Source organism: Centrocercus urophasianus, unplaced genomic scaffold, assembly GCF_019232065.1.
Source record: "Centrocercus urophasianus isolate 14NV4802_14NV808 unplaced genomic scaffold, USGS_Curo_1.0 seq_20, whole genome shotgun sequence".
NCBI lineage: Eukaryota > Metazoa > Chordata > Aves > Galliformes > Phasianidae > Centrocercus > Centrocercus urophasianus.
In genome coordinates this window covers 3,065,270-3,088,563 of record NW_024884756.1, presented here as the reverse complement: position 1 = coordinate 3,088,563, position 23,294 = coordinate 3,065,270, and the positions used below count along the sequence as shown (strand labels likewise).

Below are 23,294 nucleotides of genomic sequence, written 5' to 3'. Positions count from 1 at the left end.
AGATTTCTTCATTTTACTTAGGCACCTGGAGGTAGTCATAACCAGAAAGAGACTAAGTCTCTGCTCAGCTGGTACCATTCTTGGTGTAGTTATTTACAGATACCATTCCTAATATGTTAGGAATATGTTTCTAGACCCACAAGCAGGATTGGCAAAAACAAATATGCTCAAATCTGTCTGCAGCCAAGCTGAAGAACAAGAGAAGCCCTCCATGTTGTTGAGGATTTAAACTTTCGATCCACACTGTGAAATGAAATTAACTAGGGCTGCAACAGGAACACAAACACAACATTTTGAGGAATACCAGTAATATATAGGTTAGTGTTTGCTGAATATGGGCCCACACGGGGCCGAGCTGACAAGTTCCACCTTCAGAAGAAGACAGACAGAAGTGTTACCATCAGACGGTAGTAAGTGCCTCTGATGCTTCAGCCAGAGTACAAGGTCTCTAAGGCACACTTCTTTCTACTAGAGTGTAAGATGGCTTCTTGCAAGTTGATTTAAACATTCAAGAGTCAGATGTATCCTTTGATGCAAACACTCTCCTATTAGTCAGTCATCAAGGAATATTCAGTGGAGGGCTCTTAGGGCTCCAGCAAATTCCAATCAAAGAGCAGGATTTCTGTGCTGAGAACAAAGATGAGCCCAATGAAGAGCAACTCAATATAATCTTCTGAGTATGGCTTCACATGAGACGACAGGTGATATGTGAAGGACCGACCGATCAAAGAGCTTCTTATGAACAGCTTTGAAACTGGGATTCGGTTTACGGTGGAACATTGCTGAATTCTTACCTACAAAGCCTTAGCTACAAAGAGACTAATAGCTGTGGCAGAAAGGAAATTTAACAGCTACCTCCTATGTGTTTCAGGGAACTTTCAAGAAACAAGCAATCAGGGGAGAACAGATAAGAGGGACATATCCATGCCAGTTCCTCAGAAGCCCCAGTCACATTAACCTCTATGCCATTCATAACTGGGGACAACAGCCAATCCCTAAACATTCCCCCAGGTTTGTTTGGAATCAGACTCAACTACTCAGACTGCTAACACCTAAAAGAAAAAAAATAACAGGGCAACAACAATTTTTACTAATGCTAAACTTATTGGGCATGAAGAACTGGCAAGATAGCCCACTTGAGTGAAAGCATTTAGAAAGTACTGTGAAATTGCAAATGCACAGATCTAATTTTTCAAATCACTTGGCTTGCTGTGAAGCAAGGAAAGAGGCAGAATTCAAGAATGAGCATGTGGAAAAAAAGCTAAAAAAAAAAAAAAAAAAAAAAAAAGGAGCTAAGTGTAGGAGATTAAGTTTAAAAAATTAACTAGACCAGTGGGACAATCAATAGATCCAGTGGTGCATATAATATTTTCCATTTGCACTTCATGTCTTTCCCAGTCAGTGGAAATTTCAAATGGTAAAAGAATTGCAACTACTACTAAGTCTTAGAATTCTTTTGGAAATCTGTTTCTGAAGAAGACTGAAATCCTAGAACTGCAATCTGGAGAGAGGGGTTGTAGTTCTCACCTGTACTCTCTTTGTCCAGAAGATATGCAGCTGCTTTATATCATACCTTGTTACTTCCTCACGCCTTGAGACCCTTGGGAAGTGGCTGTATTTGTTCCTAGATATATCTTATAATCCTTTACAGCCTAGGAGATCTTAACTGTCCTGAGGTCTTCAGTTAAAATGCTTCATTTCTTTAAAAACACATATTTTGCCTTGTGCAGCCAAGATTCACGCTGAAATTCAGAAGTACTGCTCTAAGCAGGCTCTTCAATGTAATATCTGCTTTAATTCAAATAAATTAACTCTCCAGCACACAAGGGATATTAAGATATAATCAAGTTATATCTATGGTCAGAACAGCCACATCAGCCACTTGTGGGGATTTTCATGCTGCATATCTCAAGTAACGTTTGAATACACGTTTCATGTTCACAATTCACTGAGGTTAGCTAAAGGAAAAGTCTTTGAGTAACCACAGTGAACTATTTAAAAGTTCCTCCACTCCATGAGGCAGTGAAGAATCACTGCTAGGATAAAGAGGGCCCTCACCCAGCCTCAAAGTTCTCAGTACTTGAAGAGCCCATGCAATGACCAAAATGAATTGCACGTAAAGAATCAATGTAAAGACAGTAGCTTAGCAAAATTTGTTACAGCTTTTGTACAGCTTACACACTGCATACCTTTAAATTTAAGGCACTCCACAAGTACACCCTTTAGTTCTGCTCATTACTGCTCAATTTCTGCATTAACAATGCTAGTCCTAACGTGTAGGTAAGCATATCCTGTATTAAGAACAATGAGGCCAATTATGACTAATCATACCAAATAGACAACGATAAGTGCACTATCTGAGGTGATCACCCTGCTCTTGCCTCCTGTTTTCAAAAGTGCTGCTCCTGGATATATGAAAAAACTGAAGAAAAGCATGCTTCTTGCCAGGGTCTTGACTTTATTATAAGGGTTCCTGCATCCTCTAGAAAAAAAAATTAAACTTTTTATATCAAAAAGGTTTCAAATCCACTTATCTAGACAAATCCAACTACTGTTTAATTAGCACCAGAAGCACAGGTAGAAATCGACCCTGTAAGATTTGGACAGATGTGGTCCAGGGAAAGAATGTAGCAATTTGTTTTTAAAACCAGCAAGGCTCAGTAGAAAAGGGAAGGAAGCATAAGACATTCTCAGAAGTCTCACATACGTTGTTGTTGTTTATACTGTTTCTTGGCAATGTTTGGAAGAGGTCAGTAAAGTCTTACTATTCAAGTCTAAACACCTCACTTGTAGATCCCTTCTTTTTATGTCTCCAACGTTCTCTGTAAAATGGAAAAAAAACATCTTCCCCTCATTGCTGTGATAGGAATATATGCAGTTACACTTCAGACAGGGATAGAGAACATACAGAAGATTTGGAAGCCTCCCTTTATCCAGGGCAGGGGGCAGGCAGGGCTGCTTTTTTGCCAAAGCAACAAAAGAGATCAAGAAAGGCTATGCTTGTTCCCCAAAAGATTTAAGAAGTGTATTCTTCCATATTTATAAACAGCACAGGGATATTTTGAGCACACTGGAGGTTAAGGCAAGAACACTGTGTATTCAGAAGTAAGAAGCTATTTTTAATACTGCTAGAAGTAGTTGGTTGCAGAGTTGTGACCTAACCTGAATCCCAGTGCCTTCATACACAGCTGAATCTTACCCATATTCAGTGACAACTACGGCCGAGTTTAAGATTTATTCAGATCTTCCCTTCCCTGATTAAAAAGCTCCTGTTTCAACAGAAGGTCATATTTGCTCACACAGAATGAGCTGAACTAAGTTCAGCTTTGTCTCAGTTTGTCTAAGCCCACGCAGCAGAGATTAAGGCTAATAAGAGACCTGAAAAGTCCCAATGCTGGCATTTGGAGTCTCTGCAGTGCAAACCCTGCAGCGCTCGAGTCCTGTTGAAAACTTGCATCAAAGCTGTTGCCTGTGCTACACTTTCAGATACCAGACAGACAAGTGGTAAGTGTCACACAACCAGAGAGCAATACATGAGTGGTTTGAAAATCAGTTTCTGAAGTTGTCAGCTTACGGTGTAACGCACGGGTCTTTGTTGTTCAAGAACCAAATGAAGATGAACAATCGATCCTTTCTCACAGTTAGGGTGCTCTATTTGGTGTGCTTCTCTCCCCGCCTTCTCCAACTCCAGTGTTTTCAAGACTATGACTGGTTTTGAAAAGCCCATGCTTTTCTTGAGAATACCTCAATTCTGTGATCTTCAAGAGTGAATACTGTGAGCTGAAGTGATTAAACTGAATTTGCTTATGTTTTGTTATGCTCCTAACAAGGAAACTTATGGCACACAAGGCTTCACCTGTCTTATTACACACACACACACACCCCTCTATTGACATGCATTGGGTGCTCCTGGCACAACAGCAATGCTAAAGCACCTACAACCACATTTAACAGCTGGTATACTAACAGTCTGCAGTTTGGATTGAAACACCTTCTGCTGGCGAGGAGTGAAGGGAAAGTGAAAAAAAACAGATGTAGCAGTTCAAAGCTCATCTAGTTCAGCATTCCATATCTCACTGAGCTATAACAAAACATCAACAGAAGAATGTTAAAATAGGACAAGCGTATTTTGTTGCTCCCCTAGGACAGTCCCCAGATACTTCCTGGACAAAGTGAAATAGAAACAAAACACCTTGAAAAGGGGTGGATATAAACATTGTATGCTGTGTTGTGCTCAACATCTCCACTACTGCTACAAATAGCAGTATTTAATTAACTAGCTTTGCTTCACATTTACTTATCATACATCCTGGATACTGTAGCTGGTGCTATAGCTTAAACAGCATTACTTCTACTCACACTGCATCACGGGAGGCACCATGCAGAAGCAGCAGCTCAACAATGCTCACGTGCCCATTCTTGGCAGCGTCGTGAAGGGGCGAATCGTTCTGATAGCCCGTAGAATTCACCAGTGCTTTGTGTTGTAGCAACAGCTCCACCACCTCTTGGTGCCCGTGGTTACATGCCTCGTGCTAGCGTGGAGAGTCCACAAGCAGGAAAGAGAAAACTCAAGTGAAGCAGAGCTCAGAGGAAGGACCTCTGTCATACCTGTTATCACGTTCATTCTCAAACCCTCTCAGAAGATAATCAGGGAAGATGATGCAAGGATACTGCATTACATTCCCAACATGAACTAACCTTGGAACCTGGCACTAATAACAAGCACAGAGAGGAGGCGAACAAAGGCCGACTGTGTTCAAATTAGACCACAAAGAACAAAGCCTCACAGATTACAGGCTCAGTCAAGAGTACTGTTTAGGAGAGAAAGAAGTTGCTGAAAAAAGCCTCCTATTTATTCTCTGTTCTTCAAGAGTGCGATATTTTTTCATTCAACCACTCCACCTACTTCCAAAAACGTTAAGAAAACCATCAAGGACATTAAGCACTCATGAAAGACAGATGTCTGCAACCAATCACTTTCTAGGTATCATAGTCACATTTTCTGCACTTGCAGGATCTCAGACATCTCAAATTGTCTGAGAGTTGCAAATTCTAACCCAGCAGAGGAAAGTTGGATTTGGCTGCAGCTGTTGTAACAAATTCTCTTACACTCTCACCATTTTCTATCCTGAACAATTCTTTGTCACCTAAGTGTGTATAAAGGGAACCAAAGTATAAGAAAAGGAAGGATGAAATGAAATCTGATAGAAAGACAAAAGGCAAGAAGTCTACAACTCACCAGTGGTGTCCAGCCAGCATTGTCCTTAACATTGGGATCTGCCCCATTTTTCAGCAGCTCTTCAACAGCTGCTAAGTCACCCTACGTAGGTAAGAAATAATTATCATTACAGAGTAATAAAGACACACAAAGACAACAAGCTTAAGAGATGCAATGTTATAAGTTTACCTGCAATGACATTAAATCAGTCTTCCATTTGGAAACTGCTAGGATAACAGAAACTTATCTGGTTTGGAGACAACATTTTATCAGTCAGTGTTCAGTTAGAAGGAGCTGAACATTTTTCCCATACATATGCACCTGATTTTAATGTAAAAATATAACTGTCTTAACGCAGAATCCTGAAATCCAAAGTTTGACCTGGTACACTGGAATTCACTGCAAGGACAAGGAATGCTTATTCAGAAGTTATTTCTTTTCTCCTCTTTTTTTTTCTTTTCTTTGATTCATAAAGGATTGGCTAGAAACATGTGCAGGTAAAACAGACTAATAAGGCAAACAAGCTCCTGTAGATTGTTTCCCCCCCACAAGTCAAAAGGAAAAGATTTCTATTTAACACTGAAATTACTGCTTACATTGAATCTCACTGAAACTCTGACACTTATTCTAACACAATAGTTTTCAATTGCTTTTTGGAAAACATGCTATTTTCATTTCCTTGCCTATAGTAAAACCTGAATAAAAGGGAAACTGATTTCTGCTCAGCCTCTACTTTGTCTCCATCATAATATGGCAAAAGAAGCTACTGGGCAGAGTTGGTGAAGGCATTTCAAGACAATAACTAACACCTGCCCTAGAGCAAGGTATGGAAGCACTAAGATGTAAACTGGTATCCTGCCCTTGTCCTTAACCAAACTTGCAATGTATAAATATCATGAACCATGGGGAAAAAAATTTATTCCATGAAACACAAAGTTCTGTACCTCACAAAGCATCAAGGAACTGTTATTCTACAGCCCAACTTAGGCAAATGTGAGAGAATATTAAGTCTTAAGTACAACAGAAATAAACTTAATCCCATTTGTTTTTGTTAGTAGGGAGCACTGCTGAAAAACAACTGCTTTAATCTTCACTCTCTAGTTAGAGAAAAGATGAAGACGTCAGATTCTGCTCAGCACAAATAAATCCAGCAAGAGACACTCACAAAAAAAGCGCTGAGAATCATTGATTGGCTCTACAGCAGCCAGGCAAATGAGATGGCAGGGAAGTTTCATCCATTACATTCCCAACCTAGATGTCCTAGTAAAACATCACATTTCAAAGCAATTTAAGAATATGCTGCTGTTAGAATACTTTACAAGGTAACAGACACGCATCAAATGTCAACAGTTATTCAGAAACAGCTAAGATGGTGAGATCAGCATCAGATCTTTCTCTACAGAGAGAAGATACAATTATCTATAATAAGCAAGATCTGAGCTTATCATTTAAAGTTAAGTTTGCAAACACGTACAGCAAAGGTTTGACATTTCCACAGTACTCCCCTCTAGAGCAGTAAGCATAGCTAATAATTTGTGTGGGCATCAGAGTGCTGTAGCTGCTCAGAACAGTAACATTAATGTTGATTGGTAAAGCATTGCTATAGCTTTACCAAAGGAAGCGTAGCTGGCGTGGACAACAGAACAACATCCACAGAACAAACAGACCAGAATCAAAAATGGGAAGAGCAGCGTTTTGCAGTTGACAGAAGTATTATGATATCCCCCCCAGCTGTAAATGGAACCCACTCCCTGCAATGGCACCTTGCGATGAGATTGACAGAAGGGTGGGAAGCTGTCGTGTCAGCTGTGCTGTGCAGAGGCTGCAGACGTGCTGTCAATCAGGATTGCAAGAGATATGCTAAGGAACTTTTGTTTGTAGCCTCAAAATTGGAAGAAACATAGCGTTGAATTGACTACTTCATTTCTGGCTACGTCACATGATAGAAGTGCATGCCTTTTTGAGGTCAGATGATCGTTGAGGTCTCTTCCAAACCAAGCCATTCTGTGATGACGTACCCCCAAGAAGCAATTTGATTGAACGTCCTCTTGGGAAACAGGAATTTCAAGAAGCAGATTCTTAGCAAACACCCTAAAGCCCCTCCAGCAAGGAGGGTTACTGGCACCAGAGGGTCATACCAAGTCAGCAGGTAACAGGTACTCAAAGCTAAGTTATTCATGAGTTAGTGTTTACTCTTTCTATTTAGAATTTTCCAGAGCATCTGGTAAGTCACACAAAAAAAAAATCAGTATACCATCTTCCTTTTCTCCACAAGAAAGCAGGAGTCCACAGCTCTACCCAGCTACTGCTTTGAGATCACCCATTCAAACATGCTTCGTGAATTCTACCGAAGGGAACTTGCTTTAGCAGAGGGTTGGACTTGATGCCCAGATGTCCTTTGCAACCCCTACAATTCCATGAATTATGCTTTGACTAATATTCAAATAGATGATGTACATTTGGTCCCCTGAATTTGCTTGTCCCTAGCAACGTCAGCAGAAAATCACCAGTTCCCAGCAGTCAGAGCTCCACCAGTGGGGCCCAACAGCTTGTGTTCAGTCTGCAGCCAAAGTGGAAACAACTGGAGATGCTGCTTGTTCAGAAGCAAACAGGACAAACATCAGGTAGAAAAGCACTAACATTAAAAAGCCCAGGGAAATGTTGATTCTGTACATCTCGTTATCAATGACAGATTACAACCAGCCTCTAAAGAGTCAGAAATCATTGCAAAGCGTAACATTATCTGTTTGGAAGAAGTAAAGCAAAGGACATTAGAAGCTCATAACCAACCTCATGTACAGTGACAACAACAGAACTCATTGGGTTTGCTCTTCCTCTGCTTAAGGGAGCCCAGAAAAGTCACAGAAGCAGGAAAGGCATTGGGGCCATCTGTTGGCAGGTCCAGAAGATAGCGCTGCATCAGCTTACAGAGAGAAGGGTATTTACACAGCTTTGAAAGCAGTCCCTCCCAGTGAGCAGTTTGCTCCTGCAGAAACTGATGGCATAAACCCAGAAAGCCAAACCCACTTGGCTGGGACATTTTGGGTTCTTCCCCCCCTCTTTCAAGTCCTAACATCAGTTACGTGTCACGATGCTAACAAGAACAGATGGTTAACAACAATTGCAAGTGTCCCTTTAGGCACATTTTTGACATTTTCTCATTCACTGCTTCCATTAACCATACATTTTCCACTGAAAGTCACCTTTAAATTATTAAGTTAATATAAAAATTCTACCCGTTTAAAAATGAAACTCAGAGTTAGGGTTAAAAACCTGTACAACATCAACCAAACACTTCTCCCTTTGCTCGCTCAAGAGATTTCAACCTGTGGGTCAAACAAATGAACAAAAAACCCTTTCAAACCCACACATTTGCTTGTTAAGATATGGCACAGCATGAAGGAAAACTACAGCTCACAAAAAAGGGTTAAAGAGGACCAAAAATGAATTACAGCATGTTTATAGTGATTATGAATGCTCCATTCAACTGTTTCCAATAAACAGCAAGTTTCTCACCTCCAATTTCTCTGAATTACTTCTCAAACCATGATGGCAGCAACCATAAAGGCAACCTGGTTATGATAGGGAAAATATCAACAGAGTAAGATGCCTGCTGAAACATTCACAATAGAAAATGCTGCAGGTCTGGGAACCTCAGATATACTTGGGAAATACAGAGTGGATCCTACACAAGCAGCTGGGTACATAAGAACTTGAAATATCTTGAAATATCCTTGATAAGCACAAGGAAACTGCAATCATCACCCAGAAAAACAGAAGTACTTCTGTGAAAAGCAAAATTCAGTCTCAGAAAGCAAGAACTGGTCTAAGAAAATACAAACCAGCAACTTCAATTGGCTGTTCTAGGTAGAGGAACAGAAGTCAGCAGCAGCTCCTGGCTGCTCTGTGTGCTGGTGTCCTACATCTCCTAACTCTGTAAGGATGAAGTAACTCACTGCCTGCCCAAGCTCAGAGCTTCCACTGTATAAACTTCTCTGCATGAGAACTCCAGAATACCTGAGGATACCTGGTTGACATCAGACTCCATGAAACAGATCAGGTTTGAAGCAAAATTTTGCCAGGGTTGATCATCCCCATTCCTAACAGCAGCTTGGTGAGTACTGTACCAGCAACACTTTCAAATCATACAGCTGTGTACATGGCTAATTAACTGTAAGTACATACTTGTTTTTCTGGTGTTCATTTGTGTCAACTCGCAATAAAGATGCTTTATTTTGTTAGCATTATATGTCCTTGAGTATTACAGAATCCTAGAAGCCCACTCTCAAAAATAGTTTTAAAGCAGACTGAGGTGCCAAGCCTGCACCTGAATCACCCTGTCACTTTCTAACAGATCTCCTTTCTCCAATAAAATGCACGTTATATTCAGTCACTTGCTGCACAGAATCGGGCCTGGCCAAGACCCCAGACCAAGGGATGCACTGACTCACTGCAAAGCAGCTGGAACAAAGGATGCTGTTTGTTCACTGCCAAAAGGCTAAAGAGGAACAGCAGCAAGGGATGCATTGCCTCGCATGTGCACACATGGCCCAACATTTAATCATGAGTTAGAACCATTGGTATCAAAAGGAAGGAATTCCACAACTGGCAAGGTCAGATATCTACCTAAAAACGATCCAAATGCTCTAGAGCTTGGTCATCTGATGCTCACAAAAACTTTCTTTCCTTCTTTCAGGTCATCACTACACAAGTGGTAACGAAGCAGTAAAAAGGAACACTCTCACAGAATTACCTAGCAGTATTGCAGTGCTAAGCATAATGAATGTGGAGAGTGCAACTCAGTGGGCTAACCATGGGTAAAGCTTTCATGAAATCCTCCTCTTCCCACACTAGCTTGTTAGTACAGCATCTGAAATCTAAGTAGTACTGAGTCACATTTTTGAGCATCACCTAAGTTAGAGAGTTTGTACTGTGAATAACTCATTATTCAGCAAGTTCAACAAGGCCAAATGCCGGGTCCTGCACTTCGGCCACAACAACCCCAGGTGACGCTGCAGGCTTGGGGCGGTGTGGCTGGAGGACTGCATAGAGGAAATGGACCTGGGGGTATTGAGTGATGCTCGGCTGAACATGAGCCAACAGTGTGCCCAGGTGGCCAAGAAGGCCAATGGCATCCTGGCTTGCATCAGAAACAGTGCTGCCAGCAGGAGCAGAGAGGTGATTGTTCCCCTGTATTCAGCACTGGTGAGGCCGCACCTCAAGTACTGTGTCCAGTTTTGGGCCCCTCACTGCAAGAAAGATATTGAGGCCCTGGAACGTGTTCAAAGGAGGGCAACAAAGCTGGTGAGGGGTCTGGAACACAGGCCATATGAGGAGAGGCTGAAGGAGCTGGGAATGTTCAGCCTGGAGAAGAGGAGGCTCAGGGGAGACCTCATTGCTCTCTATAACTTCCTGAAGGGAGGCTGTAGTGAGCTGGGGGTCGGCCTCTTCTCTCGTGTCATTGGTGATAGAACCAGGGGGAATGGCTTCAAGCTACGGCAGGGGAGATTCAGGCTGGACATGAGGAAGTATTACTTTTCAGAAAGGGTGGTCAGGCACTGCAATGGATGCCCAGGGAGGTGGTGGAATCACCGAGCCTGGAGGTGTTCAAGGAAAGGCTGGATGTTGTGTTGAGGGACATGGTTTAGTGGGAGCTGTTGGGAACAGGTGAACGGTTGGACTGGATGAGCTTTTAGGTCTTTTCCAACCTTGGTGATTCTATGATTATTCAGATGGGCTGTTGAAGGGGCAATTTCCCACCAGGTCAGAGTATCTGGAGTGCAGAAGAGCACGTTTTTATCTTGACTAAGTGGAAGTTTTAGCTTTAATGACTATGGAGGAAGATAAACACGACTGCCGTCTGCTGAGGGAAGAGCTGCATTTATTTTCATTTATTACTGCAACTCAGCATTAAGTTCATCCATTCTAGAATCTTTCTCGAGAGCAATTCTGATTACACTCAGTTTATCACCAGAGTAGAAGTACTAAAAGGGAACAACCCCTCAGAATCATTCAAAACAGAACAATACACTTAATTTTAATGCCTCGTAATGTTGTTAATTATCTATTTTAAATAAGAAAAAACTGGAAGTCAATTAGCTTTCATTACATCCAGAGTATTAAACCCTAACAGATAATGAAAATAACAGATATTTTTTATAATTAATGAAATCCCAGGAAACTTGACTTTGTTTCACTTGGGAGAGGGTGGCAGCTCCAAGACTTTCTCATTACACACATGGAAAAACATTGCAAGCTGCACAAACATGAAGAAATATTCACCTGTAACACAACACTGAAAGAAAAATGCTTCCAGAAACCAACGATCTGGCAGGGATTTTTTTTAGAAGCACAGTGGGAATACAGATACAGCATGCAACCAAATATTTTCAAGACCAACTTATTTGAGAACACATCTGCCATTTGTTACAAAGTACAGCAAGGTTCCTACTAATAGTAAGCTAGAATGACACAGCTTATACTGATGCCTGAACGCAATGTTTTTTTGCAATGGCTGGAGGCTCCCAACAGATTCATGGCAATGAATCACAATTACTTGTTCACTGTTTTGCAGAGATAGCAAAACACATCACCAAGGGTTCACTGGAAAGATTAAGTCTCCACATGACCCTGGCTTGAGCAACTTGTTCTTAACCCACTTTGCCATGACAAATACTGGCTGCCAGGTGATGTAGCAGCTTCTCATGAACGCCCCAACACATCTACAGTAGTGATGTAAAAAGAGAAAGAATACCACAAATCAGAGAATCACTGGGGTTGGAAGGGACCTCAAGAAATCAAATCCAAATGAAAAATAATCCATATCTCCCTCTACAGATAAAGAGCTGTGGTTCAGAGACAGTTAAACAGTTTCTTCAGAGTTAACTAGCTGGACATAGATAAAAAGTAAACCACAAGCAAAAAGGCCACTCTCCTTGCCTTATTTTAACTATATTTAACAGTGTGGCAACTTTGGAACCATCCCCAAGCCCTATCTAACCATTGCAATACTGACAGAATCAAAGGGTTGGGTTGTTGTTTTTTTTTCCCACACAGCAGAACCAATAAAGAATGGAAGTCGCTTCCCACCCTGCTCAATGATTATTAAAACATTAATCAAAATGAATTCACACACAGGACTGACAAGGCATTAAGGTGCCTGACTACTGCACTGCCTATGCTACAGCTGGAGTGTCCCTAAAGTAGCCCTACTCCTTTTTTCTCAGCTAATGCTGTACCAATGCTGACAAGCAATACTACCAACTCTGGACAGCTGCAACACGTTTATTCTCGTGTCTGTAGCATCAGATATCCTCTTTTTGTTCATCTTCAAAATGCTCTGCAATGGAAAGCCACCTTATTGGCATATCAGTTTTCACTTCAAATCTCACAATACACCATACTGATGCTCTTTTCTTGGATGAAGTACTTGTGTTCCAAAGAAGCATCAGGCACGGAAACCACAACCGTGTCAACACTCATCAAGGTAGATCAATTTTTAGAATGAGTCACAATACTGTTCTTCAGAAATTCCCAGAAAATCATGGAAGGATAATTTGTAACCACGTGTTTTAATAAAGAGGAGTTACGAAGAGAAGAAACAAGATCAATCCTTTAAAGCTCTTGAGATCTGTGAGGACAACATCTCATTTTCTCTTTCCTAATTCAGTATTAATGGCATCAAGTAAGAGATATGAACTTAGCTCAGCTGCCACTTCCACTTAAAGAGGTCTCACATGCAGCAGGAGTGGCTTATTAGGATGCCTATGAAAGAGGACATGGTTATTTATCAAGAACAGCCTTTGTCTTGTCAAATAGAAGTGCAGTATAAATGTCAGGGTGCTTCCAGCTGAATCAATTCTACCCGCAGAGGCAGCTGATTAACAACACGGCATTTCTACATTATGATTTAGCACCAAGAACATTTGAATTGCTAAGGTATAAACTCTTTGTAATGCCCTCGCAGAGAGGAGCTGCTATTTAACACATTTGATGAGTCTGACTGCAAGTTTTCAACTTATCCCATCTGCAGGTAGCTTCTACAAGGCTAACTTCTGCAAAGAGCAAAGGCCATGGAGTTTTAGCACAGAAGAAATTGGTAGCACAGTAGCAGCCAGATGAGTGGTAGGCATTATTGTATGTAAAAGTCTCCTGAGAACATCTCAACTCTGTCCTCATGCTCCCTCCTCCACTGTAAGGACAGCACCACTCAGAGGGGGCTCAGCACACATCCCAGGGTGCAGTGTTTGATCAGCATCAGATGGAGATCCTGAAGGTTACAAGATACTTACCTCAAATTGCAGCCATCTTTATGCAAGAAATTAAGATCTCATCCTGGCAATTACCAGGTCAAGTTAAACTGATCAAGATCGCTCCATGAGATGTGAAAAACCTGAATCAACTCCTTACAGCAAGTCAGAGAATTTCCAGCAGACAAGGCCTAAACTTTGGAATGGTTACCACTCCTCAGAACCCACAAGTGTGAGCAACACTGTAAAGTACACTAAGATTCTTAATAATAAGCATCTTTGATGACTCCAATAGTTGTTTCTGTATGAAGTCAAAGAAACAAGTTGGAAAGTACTCACTAAACGCAGAGGAGGAAGACCATATTATGAACGCTGCTGGCGAAATCAGAACCTGCTGAAGTGGTTTTCAGGATATTTTAAATACAGCATTGCCTTTTTAAACCTGTTTAAAGGTAAAATAGAAGATGACAGTCCTACCTTGATGGAAGCAATATGAAGCAAAGTCTCCCCTTTGTAATTTCTTCTGGCAATTGTGTTACTAGCAGGGGACTTGAACACAGAAGGACTCTGTGGTGGTCCTACTTGATTACAAGCCTTCAAAGCAGATGGAGTGGAGGGAGATTCTGGAAGTGAAGGAGCACTTCTTGCTGCAGAGCTTCTCGTCTTCATTACACTGCCACAGACCTGAACAGGTGTCTTGGGTTCGGTCACTTGGGGGATAAGGCAATCCTGAGACAAGTCCTCTGAGCAAGAAGTCTGACTGCCTGAATTCCTGTTAAGGCTCCTCTCACTTCTTCGTCTTTTAGACTGAGAAGTATCTGGAAGTTTTGATTGCTCCCTTCCACGTTTCAAAGGCATTGCTTCACTTTCTATTGATGGCAATTTCTCTGCAGCACAGTTTTTTTCCTTGCTGACTCGTACAGGACAGACAGCCTCATCATTATCTTCCTCCTTTGAGGATTTCACCTCTGGAGTTACTTCCACTTCTTCCAAGTTTCTGGTAGAGTCAGCTTCCTTTACAGATTCCTGCTGAAGTGTCTCTTTGGGGCTATCTGCTTCCGGAGTGCACAGGACTAGAGGCTCACTGCAAATGGTCACACACTTTTCCTTGGAAGTCTTCTCCTCAACCCCTCCTTTTTGCTGAGGCTTCTCTAAACCCCACACTTTGTTCACGTCTGCTAGGCGTTTTTTCTTCATCTTCTTACTCTGCCTCTGGGTTTGCTTTTTTGTTGGTTTGGAGGGCTTCTCGTGAACAGGGGAAGGAAAGAAATGATAAACTGAAGACGGGTCTTGACAAGGGTCATCACTCTTAGGCTTAGGCTGATTCTTGTTCACGACACATCGAATCTTCCTACTTCTTGGGCTCAACCACATTTTTATTTGCCCCTTCTTACTGTTTTCTCCTAAGTTCGAGCACATTGGTGTAGATGTAGATTCCGCTGAATCTAGGTAAGAAAGGGAAGAAGAAAGATAATTCAGAGAGTACTCTTCAGAAGAGCACCATAACCACTTGCCTTGCTAGGCAAGCAAACACCCAGGTTGACACAGTTCCTTAACTCCCTGGGTTAACAAAGCAGCACACACAATATTTCTGACCAGGTTATATAAAGGAGAAAAAGTATTTCTCACAGTTTTCCTTGGAAACAGGTCTACCAAAGTAGCCTGTGCACAGATACCAGTACAGAACGATTTCCTGAAGCAATATTACAGTTTATCTGAGGAAAAATGCAAAGAGTTACTGCAAGCAATCAAAAATAAAATGCTTATAAGAACGTTAAATATTTCTGACAAATGTTGATTAATTCCACAGATACAGCAGATGAGTCAGAGGGACATACAAAATCTACAAGTAATTGTATCCTGTTATCTGATCCTCTAACCCTTGGTAGTAAATAACTGCAAGGAATGCTTTGATCATCTCAAATACGTCTCTAAAAATGTGCAATGGAGCAATTTTATAATTCACACTGTGCAGCAAAACACAAATCAATAACCAAAATGACAGAGGAATATCCTGTACAGGGAACAACAGCTGAGAACAGGGGCTATAAAGTCTCCTCACTGGTTTAAAAAAAAAAAAATAAAGAGCATTAAGTGACCTCTAAGTTAAACATTAATTTAATTTAACAACTCTTTCAATCCAAGAGACTCAAACAGATCACAGATTCCTCTCTGGAAATCTAACTTGGTTTAGGTTCCTCAGGTAAGTCCTGTGAAGTAAACGTGGCACACTAAGGACACTGAAACAATGGGCACATCTCCTTGCCTCCATTACCTCCAAGCTCCCAGAACTACATTGCCATTCACAGAAGTCCTACTGATGTGTTAACAATTGGGATCACAGAACCAATATTCATTTTGCCTACGAAGGCAGATAGGATACTTTTGTTTTTCTTAAACAAGATCAGTGTGCTGTTTTTCTTCAAAAAAAAAAAAAAAATTACATAAGGAAAACCAATTATACAAAGTCTTAGTTATTGAAAGTGAAAGACAGACAGTGAATGCAACAACATACTACCTTCAGTGTGTTAACTTTCTAAGGACAATTTGTCTTACCCATCCTTTCTCTTATTTTTCTATGGACATAACCACAAGCAGGTTTTTTACAACAAACTGAGATGAACTCAGCTACCATACGAAGTATTCCCAATCCCTTACACACAATATCTTCATAATTATTTCACTTAAAGCTGTACATTTAGCAATCGAATATCGTGTCTCTTTTAACAGAGCACTTCAAGGTTAAACATTTCCTTAGTTTTGATTTAAACTACCCTACTTACCCCTCAAATGAAAAGAGACTCCTAGGTACGAGGAGATTTAGCTGGATGATCTAAGGCATCAGACAAAAGTGTATTTAAGAATACAGCTTGAGGCTAGCTAATCAATCATTTACTTATTTAGTAAAAGCTACGCCATACCAGCAAGATAATTACCAAGTACAGAACTGCAGCTATTTGGCTCTCTGATAGGGTTGGGCTTGGTACAAACAGGATAAAAGGATTGAATTTGAGGCTCAAATCTCACAACAAGCTAGCCTTCAGGAAAACATAATACCCAATTTCATTTTGACAATAACATCTTCAGAAAAAAAACTTGATTGCAAAACAGATGCAAAATGTAAGAGTTACTATTTGTCTTGCCTTCATTGTTTACACAACAAGATTCCCTTCTAAAATATTTGCCTTGCTAGAACTACCAGCCGTCTCCAAGTAAAGAGCAAGAATGAAATCAGCTTGCAAAAGTAATTTGTCCAACAATTTTGTGACAGACAGAATTCTTTTTGATGTGTACAGCACAGGAAGACTTTAAAGCCCAAGTGACAAACGCAATCAAAGGCACTGCCCTTCAGAAGCAGGATCTAAAGCAGTGTAACACAATTAAGTATTTACACTGGAAGCTCTCCATATACCACTTCTGGCAGCAAGAGAGCTTGTGAAAAATTCACCACAAGAGTTTTTCAACGAATCTGTTCATTACTGGTTGCTCATCAGGGACCCAGTAGTCAGGTTAGTGAACACCTGCTGAAAACACACTAAATAAATGCTTTCCTGTGATTATTTTTCCTCACTTTGACTACTTCACATGTCAAAGAGCATGTTTTTGAACAGAGGAGGCATTCACAGAAAGAGATCAAAATGCCAGGCAGACTGTGAAAAATTCCCTTCACACACCCAGAGGCCAGCCATGCAAACCCAGGGAAGCTCCTGCAGCTTGGCTCTGGTGGTAGGTGCCCTCTGGCCACTCTTCACAAACTCCATTTGTCAGAATGTCCCGTAGCAACCGTCAGCTTTACCTGAACAGCTCTGCACAGCAACTGCTAAGAAACGCTGTTCTCAAGTTCTGCTTCCCTCTCATCTGTTTCTGAAGTTCACAAGGCAGGGAGTATAAATAATAGGGACAAATGGCACTTCTATCCTCCCTGAAAATCTCTTCCTTTAATGGACTCAGAGCTGGGACAGAGAGAGAAAAGACAGTGCTTAGAAGCTGAAAGGAAGTTGTTGCAGTTTACTATGCAAATATTCATTTATATAAAGAGGGAATTACCTGGTAGCAAAGTACATTCAGTCAAACTACCTTCAGAGAAAACTGCTCATAGAAAAAAAAAAAATCAATCCAAAGAAATTCTTTCCTGTCTTGAAGTTGGAAGTCAATTCTCAGAGCCTTCATCTCAACAGCAATGGAAAAGTGACTGTGTATGATTAAGATGTAATTGGTTTATTAATACATGCAAGCTTTATTTTTTTAAAAGATTCATTGAGACAAGGTAAATCAGAGAAGCATGACTTATTAATTCCAGATTTTAAACATTGATATTAGTGTAAAGATTATCCACAATAGCAGTGTTAGAAAGAGCCTACCATAAAAGCAACATATTTACTCTCCTTTGCTTATGTACTAAATACTGTATCAACATACACAACATATCTGAATGCTTTCTAAATTAGGCTCTTGGCACATAATAAACACAAGTTTCTTAACGCTGACATTTAATAGAATTCAATTTCTTGAGTGTTTAAAAAAAGGACTGAGAGTAGACAAAAATAATGGTAGATACAACTGGAGTGCCACGGTTCCAAGTTTTGCTGTAGTGCAATAACAGACCAGAGCAGGGAAAAAAAAAGAAGCAATTAGAATATGTAGTTTAGCTATCATTAATCTGCATCAAAGGACTATAATGATGCACATTGTGTGCCTTTCAAATTATTCTCTATTATGGGTTTCAGAACAGAAGTTGAGAAATCTCTTTGACAAACTAGTCCCTTATTAAAAATCAAAGGGAAGTGCTTTGGTACCATCTGTGCAACATTAGAGCCTTCACTGAAGAATGATTATTTTGCAAGTTAAGTATTCAGCACAGGAGAAAAGGGGAGAAATTCCAGCTATTCAAAAAAAACCTCGGTTTTAGCTATTAAGAAAAATGTCACAGCATACATGAAATGCAATACAATCTGTTACAACAGATCAACATCCCCCCCCTCCACAATAGAAAGCTGGGAAACTGACCTGTGATGCTATCAAGACTAATCAGAAGTTAATTTCTCCTACTGCCCACCAATATCAAGACAAACCTGTGAAAATTTGACTAATACCTGCAAAGCTTAAGCTTTGTGTGAGAAAGAGAAGGGTTGGGGATGAAATGCTTTGTGAAGCAGATTACACTACAAAGAATAAGGTAAAATCACCTCCAAGTGACTGCTGGGATCATTTATGATGATGTTTTCAAAGAATATCACACAAACATCTGTAGCATTTAGAAAATCATTGTCAAGAGCATTACTGTCAATCATCCATCTTCATCTCTTGCAGCTACATACTTTGTCCACAATTCAACAAGTTCTTACTAATTACCCACTGTAATGCTAGTGATTTTATATTGTAGAGTAAATGCAATTAATAAGCTATGCTTGAAAAGGGAATCAAAAACAGTGGGGTGGGGGGGGAGAAAGCCTTGTAAATCCTACGGGATGGTAGACAAGAAAGTGAAAATAATCCAAGAACTAACAGCTTCTTTCTTCTTTTTAAAGGAGATGGGGACATTTCTACCCTACGAAAGCCAGAAGTGGAATCAGGCTGCTTAATACTCACCATTAGCTGATACAGAAACAGCCATACTCTCAGGAGAAAGATGCTATGATCTCTCTCTGCTAGACAGTATGGAGATGTCCTCAAAATGTGAAAGTGATAATCCACACGTTGGAGGCTTTAACCAAACACATCCTTAGTTCTGTAAAATAAGGCAATCTTACACCTCACTGGCCAGATAAAAAAGCTTCTGATTTGGAACTTGTTCTGATAAGTAACCCCAGATTGAAAGATTACTCCTTTATCTGATGTTGATGCAACTGACTACACGCATTTTTGCCTGCAGGGTTCTTGTCTACACGCATTCCATTCAAGTTATTTTTCATGTGAAGTAAGAAACTTCTCTAGAGAAAAAAACTGAACTTGAACAAAACAAACAAAAGCATGAGAGAGAACAAACCCACCACCAAGCTTCACCCTCTGCTAAAACCAGCCATTAAAACAACACCATGTTTTTTGGAAGTATATAAGTTGAAGGTGACTTTGGACAGTGCATGCTATTGCAGACTCACTAGTTGGAGTTGCTATGCTGTGGCTAATCTCTTGCACTTCCATGTCTGCTTCAACACGAAGTGACACAAATTTGTTTATATTTGGCCAGCTCTGAAATGAAGCTGGAAGATTGAAACATTTCTCATCCACTGAGGTGATAATGTCTTAAACTACTTCATGACATTCACCATGGAATGCTTCCAATCTAGTGTAAGCCTCTCCCCTCCAGTCACAGGATCACAGAATTGTAGGGGTTGGAAAGGACCTCTAGAGATCATCGAGTCCAAGGCCCCGTGTCAAGAGGAAGAGAACAGTGCTTCGACTGAAACCTTTCTAATACAAAAGTCATGATCTTAAATAGGGCTCCCAAAGCCACTAGATTTGGAGTGTATTCAACAAATATTTGCTCCACAACAAAGGCACAAAATAGAGTTAACGTAAGTGCCCTGCATGGACTGGGGTCTGTAGCAAGTTTCTCAACCGTGGTCCATGCCTCTGAGTCAGTGCTTCAAACATCTAGGTGCACACACAAGAAACATTCTTTTTTCCTGTCCATCTTCTGTGCTGTTTAGCAGCACCAAAACTTCACTATTGTCATTCTTGCTCAACTGGAAAAAAAAAAAAAAAATTAATCTAATAAACAGAAGAGAGACCAATTCTGGCAGCTATTTTTTCACCTGTAAGACCACCAGCAAAAGCCCAGAAAATCTTTTGTTCTTTCCAAGGAAGCCACCTTTGTTTTTTTAAGCTAGTCTTGAAGTATCTCAGTAGCTTCTGCTAAACTGGCCCCTATTGAGCCTGTTAATCCATCAACCACAATTCTCAAGAGGTCTTGGAGTTGGCAACACTAAAGAGTAATGGCATAAGAACTGAAGAGCGTTGCACAAATATTCCATCTATGAAACCAGCCAGCCAGATTCCCATTATCCTTGTAAATCTCCAACAGTGGGCAGTGAGAAGGATGCAATATCTCTAATGAATTCAGTTTGAGACTCAGCTTTTGCTAACCTACAGAATGTGAATAGGAAATGCAAGCTATTTGCCAGTCCTCGCTGGTCACATCCCTCATATTATTCTGTACTGTCATCCGCTGCGCTTCCCTTTAAATTAAAAGAGAAGGATAATTTGTTTTGTGCAATCTTCCCTGAATTATCTGCTACAGTTTCTTAGAACAAACACAGCTGTGCAGAAAGCTGTCCTTTATCCCAGAGGACTAGCAGGCAAGATCCCTCCTCCTGAGCACCGTGGAACTCCAGGGCTTCAACTTTAACCTTTTCAGATATTCAAAAACAGATGTATGAAACAATTCCCATTTCAACTGCTTTTTCTTCTGCTTCTTTTCCTTTGCTCCATAGAAATATGATTGCTGACCTTCTAACAGAAGGAGAAGAAAACATTGTTGACGGGGCAGAAGTAGCGCCTGAAGAACATGAAAGCAACTTCTAAACAAGAAGAGCTCAATTTTCCAAACTCAAACATTTCACTTCGTATATATTAACTTCAAGACAAATGTCTACCAGAAGTGACAGATTTGCCAGAAATAAGAATGACAAAGCATCCTGAAGGATTTGTTCTCAAAAATCTGGAGCTATGATCTCCCATAGCATGAGACATCTCCGTTAGAAGCGTGCTCACTCACATACGTATCCGCACCTTTCATCACAGTGAGCTCAGATTTTTTTCCCTTCACATCATTACGTAACATCTGAAAGACCTCTGATGCTTCACAGAGCATAGACAAGGCGTGATAGAAAGCAAGCTTCCACATTAGTTCATAACTTCAGCTTCAAACAGAACACTCTTGTAAACACTCACCTAAAGCCTGCTTTAAAGTCCAAACACAACAAATGAGAAAAGAACCTCATTTTTTCTATGGCTAAGCCACACCACACAAACCTCATTTTAGAAGTGCTACGGCATTACATGTAGTATCCAACTTCTAGCACAGTGAAAGTTCACACCATTCTGTAAGAGTCACTCCATCTCTAAGATCTGCAGAACGTTCAAGCCGTATCAATAACTGTAACCAGCTGCATGTTAAACAGTTTGCTTACAGCACCACAAGTGCCTCCTCCCAGAGATTCTCCTCCAGCTGGGTTTTAACAAGGCTTCACCACCAAGACGTTTCCCTGACATTGCACATAAGCCATCACCTAGAACTCCCTATGCTCCAGAAGATTTCTTGATTTATAGAGAAGATACTCCTTAGCAGATGGACAACAGGCTTCCAGTCTCATCCAATCAGTGTATTTTGATGCCAAAAAGGAGCTGCCCCATTAATGAACGTAAAGGTGAACACAGACTTTGATAAAGGATCCTTTATTTAGACTAACGTATTAAGTAGCAACAATGAAGCAAGAATTCCTTTTTCTGCATTTGACAACTAAATGAGTGTTTTCTAAAACTCAGTATTACATAAGAGGCTCCTCTCCAGGCTTACAGAAGAGTCACCCATTCACCTACACTCAGTTCATTTTTTCCCACTTTGACAATCAGTCTGAAATTTGATAGACGTTAATTTCCAGTGCACAGACTCTGCAATCTTCTTGTACAATCAACAAGGACAAAATCCCATTGTAGAAAACTAGCTCACTGTTAGGGACCAGAATAAAATAAATGAATTAAGACCTGCCCCCCTTTCTCTCTAGGCAGAGAGCAGAGTTTTGTGTGTAAAAACCCCAAACTGAAAACTACTGGGATACCATGCATACCTTGACATGCAAATCACTGAAGGGCATGATAATGTCTTAATCCTTTAATAGACCCTCCTAAGGAAGTGTGTACTATGGGATGTTACACATTTGTGTTCCCTTAGGAGCACAAGACACCACAACTTGTGCCCCTGTGTGTTCAACTAACTGCCATAAGACTTGGGAATACATCCTACTTTCATCTAATTTTGAAAGACAGATTCTAATGAATTATGGATAACCCGCTCATGCAGATTTCTTCGTAAAACAGATTTGAAGAACCAGCAATCCATACAGACAGCTCCCCTCACATCAAGTTTCCCAAACATGGTTTGTAACAGCTTTTCAGAATCTTAAACAGAGCTGCACTGCTCATTCTCTATAAAGTACACAAGATGAAACGCTGCAGTCTGGAATCGACGGCTGTCAGAAGCCCATATTTGCTCTTACCTGAGGTGCCTGCACCCAGGAGACGCCGCAGTTTGCTGCAGAGCTGGACCATGTCATCCAGTTGACGGTTTATCTGCACGTCTTGCACCCAGGCTGGCACGTGGCACACCGGGCACCCTTTGCCAACATGGTCGCCCATGCAAGATCTGAAAGTCAAAAGTAAAAATCTATTACCCAGTGTAAGTTATCTATTGTACTTGCGTATAGCTTTTCCAGAGCCAAAGGCTCACAGAGAATCTCTTCCCTTAACACTGACAAACTACTATTGTGAAGCAAATATGAGCTAGTCACAAGCACAGGAGAGGACATATTTATCACGGCAGTATGACAAGCCATAATTAAGCAAGCTAAGTCTAGAGCCTTGCCAGGGTGCTGTCATGGTTATCACATGACTGCTACAGCCACAATTTGATCCAAATTTCCAAGGTGTGCTGAAGTTCCATCGCTGTTTGTCTCTAGATAACAATAAATAGATAACATGGGGGAGAAACAGGTTTATTGAATAAAGGTCATGTAACATTTGTAGCTTCTTGCTAATACTATTATTGTGACACCAGCTTCAAATCTTAGATTCATTAGTCCAATGGGGGGACTTTATGATTTGCTACT

The 23,294-nt window shown here is 40.7% G+C and overlaps 1 protein-coding gene across 1 annotated transcript in view; it reads right to left on the bottom strand.

Annotated features, from left to right (window-relative positions):
* The window catches only part of BARD1 (BRCA1 associated RING domain 1), a 43,768-nt gene that overhangs the window by 17,138 nt on the left and 3,336 nt on the right, over positions 1-23,294 (bottom strand). Inside the window, exons 3-6 of the mRNA XM_042822346.1 lie at positions 22,686-22,831; positions 13,945-14,912; positions 5,240-5,320; positions 4,360-4,532 (exon numbers count right to left, since the gene is read on the bottom strand). Of these exons, the coding sequence (XP_042678280.1) occupies positions 4,360-4,532; positions 5,240-5,320; positions 13,945-14,912; positions 22,686-22,831 (1,368 nt within the window). The remainder of the gene's footprint in view (positions 1-4,359; positions 4,533-5,239; positions 5,321-13,944; positions 14,913-22,685; positions 22,832-23,294) is intronic.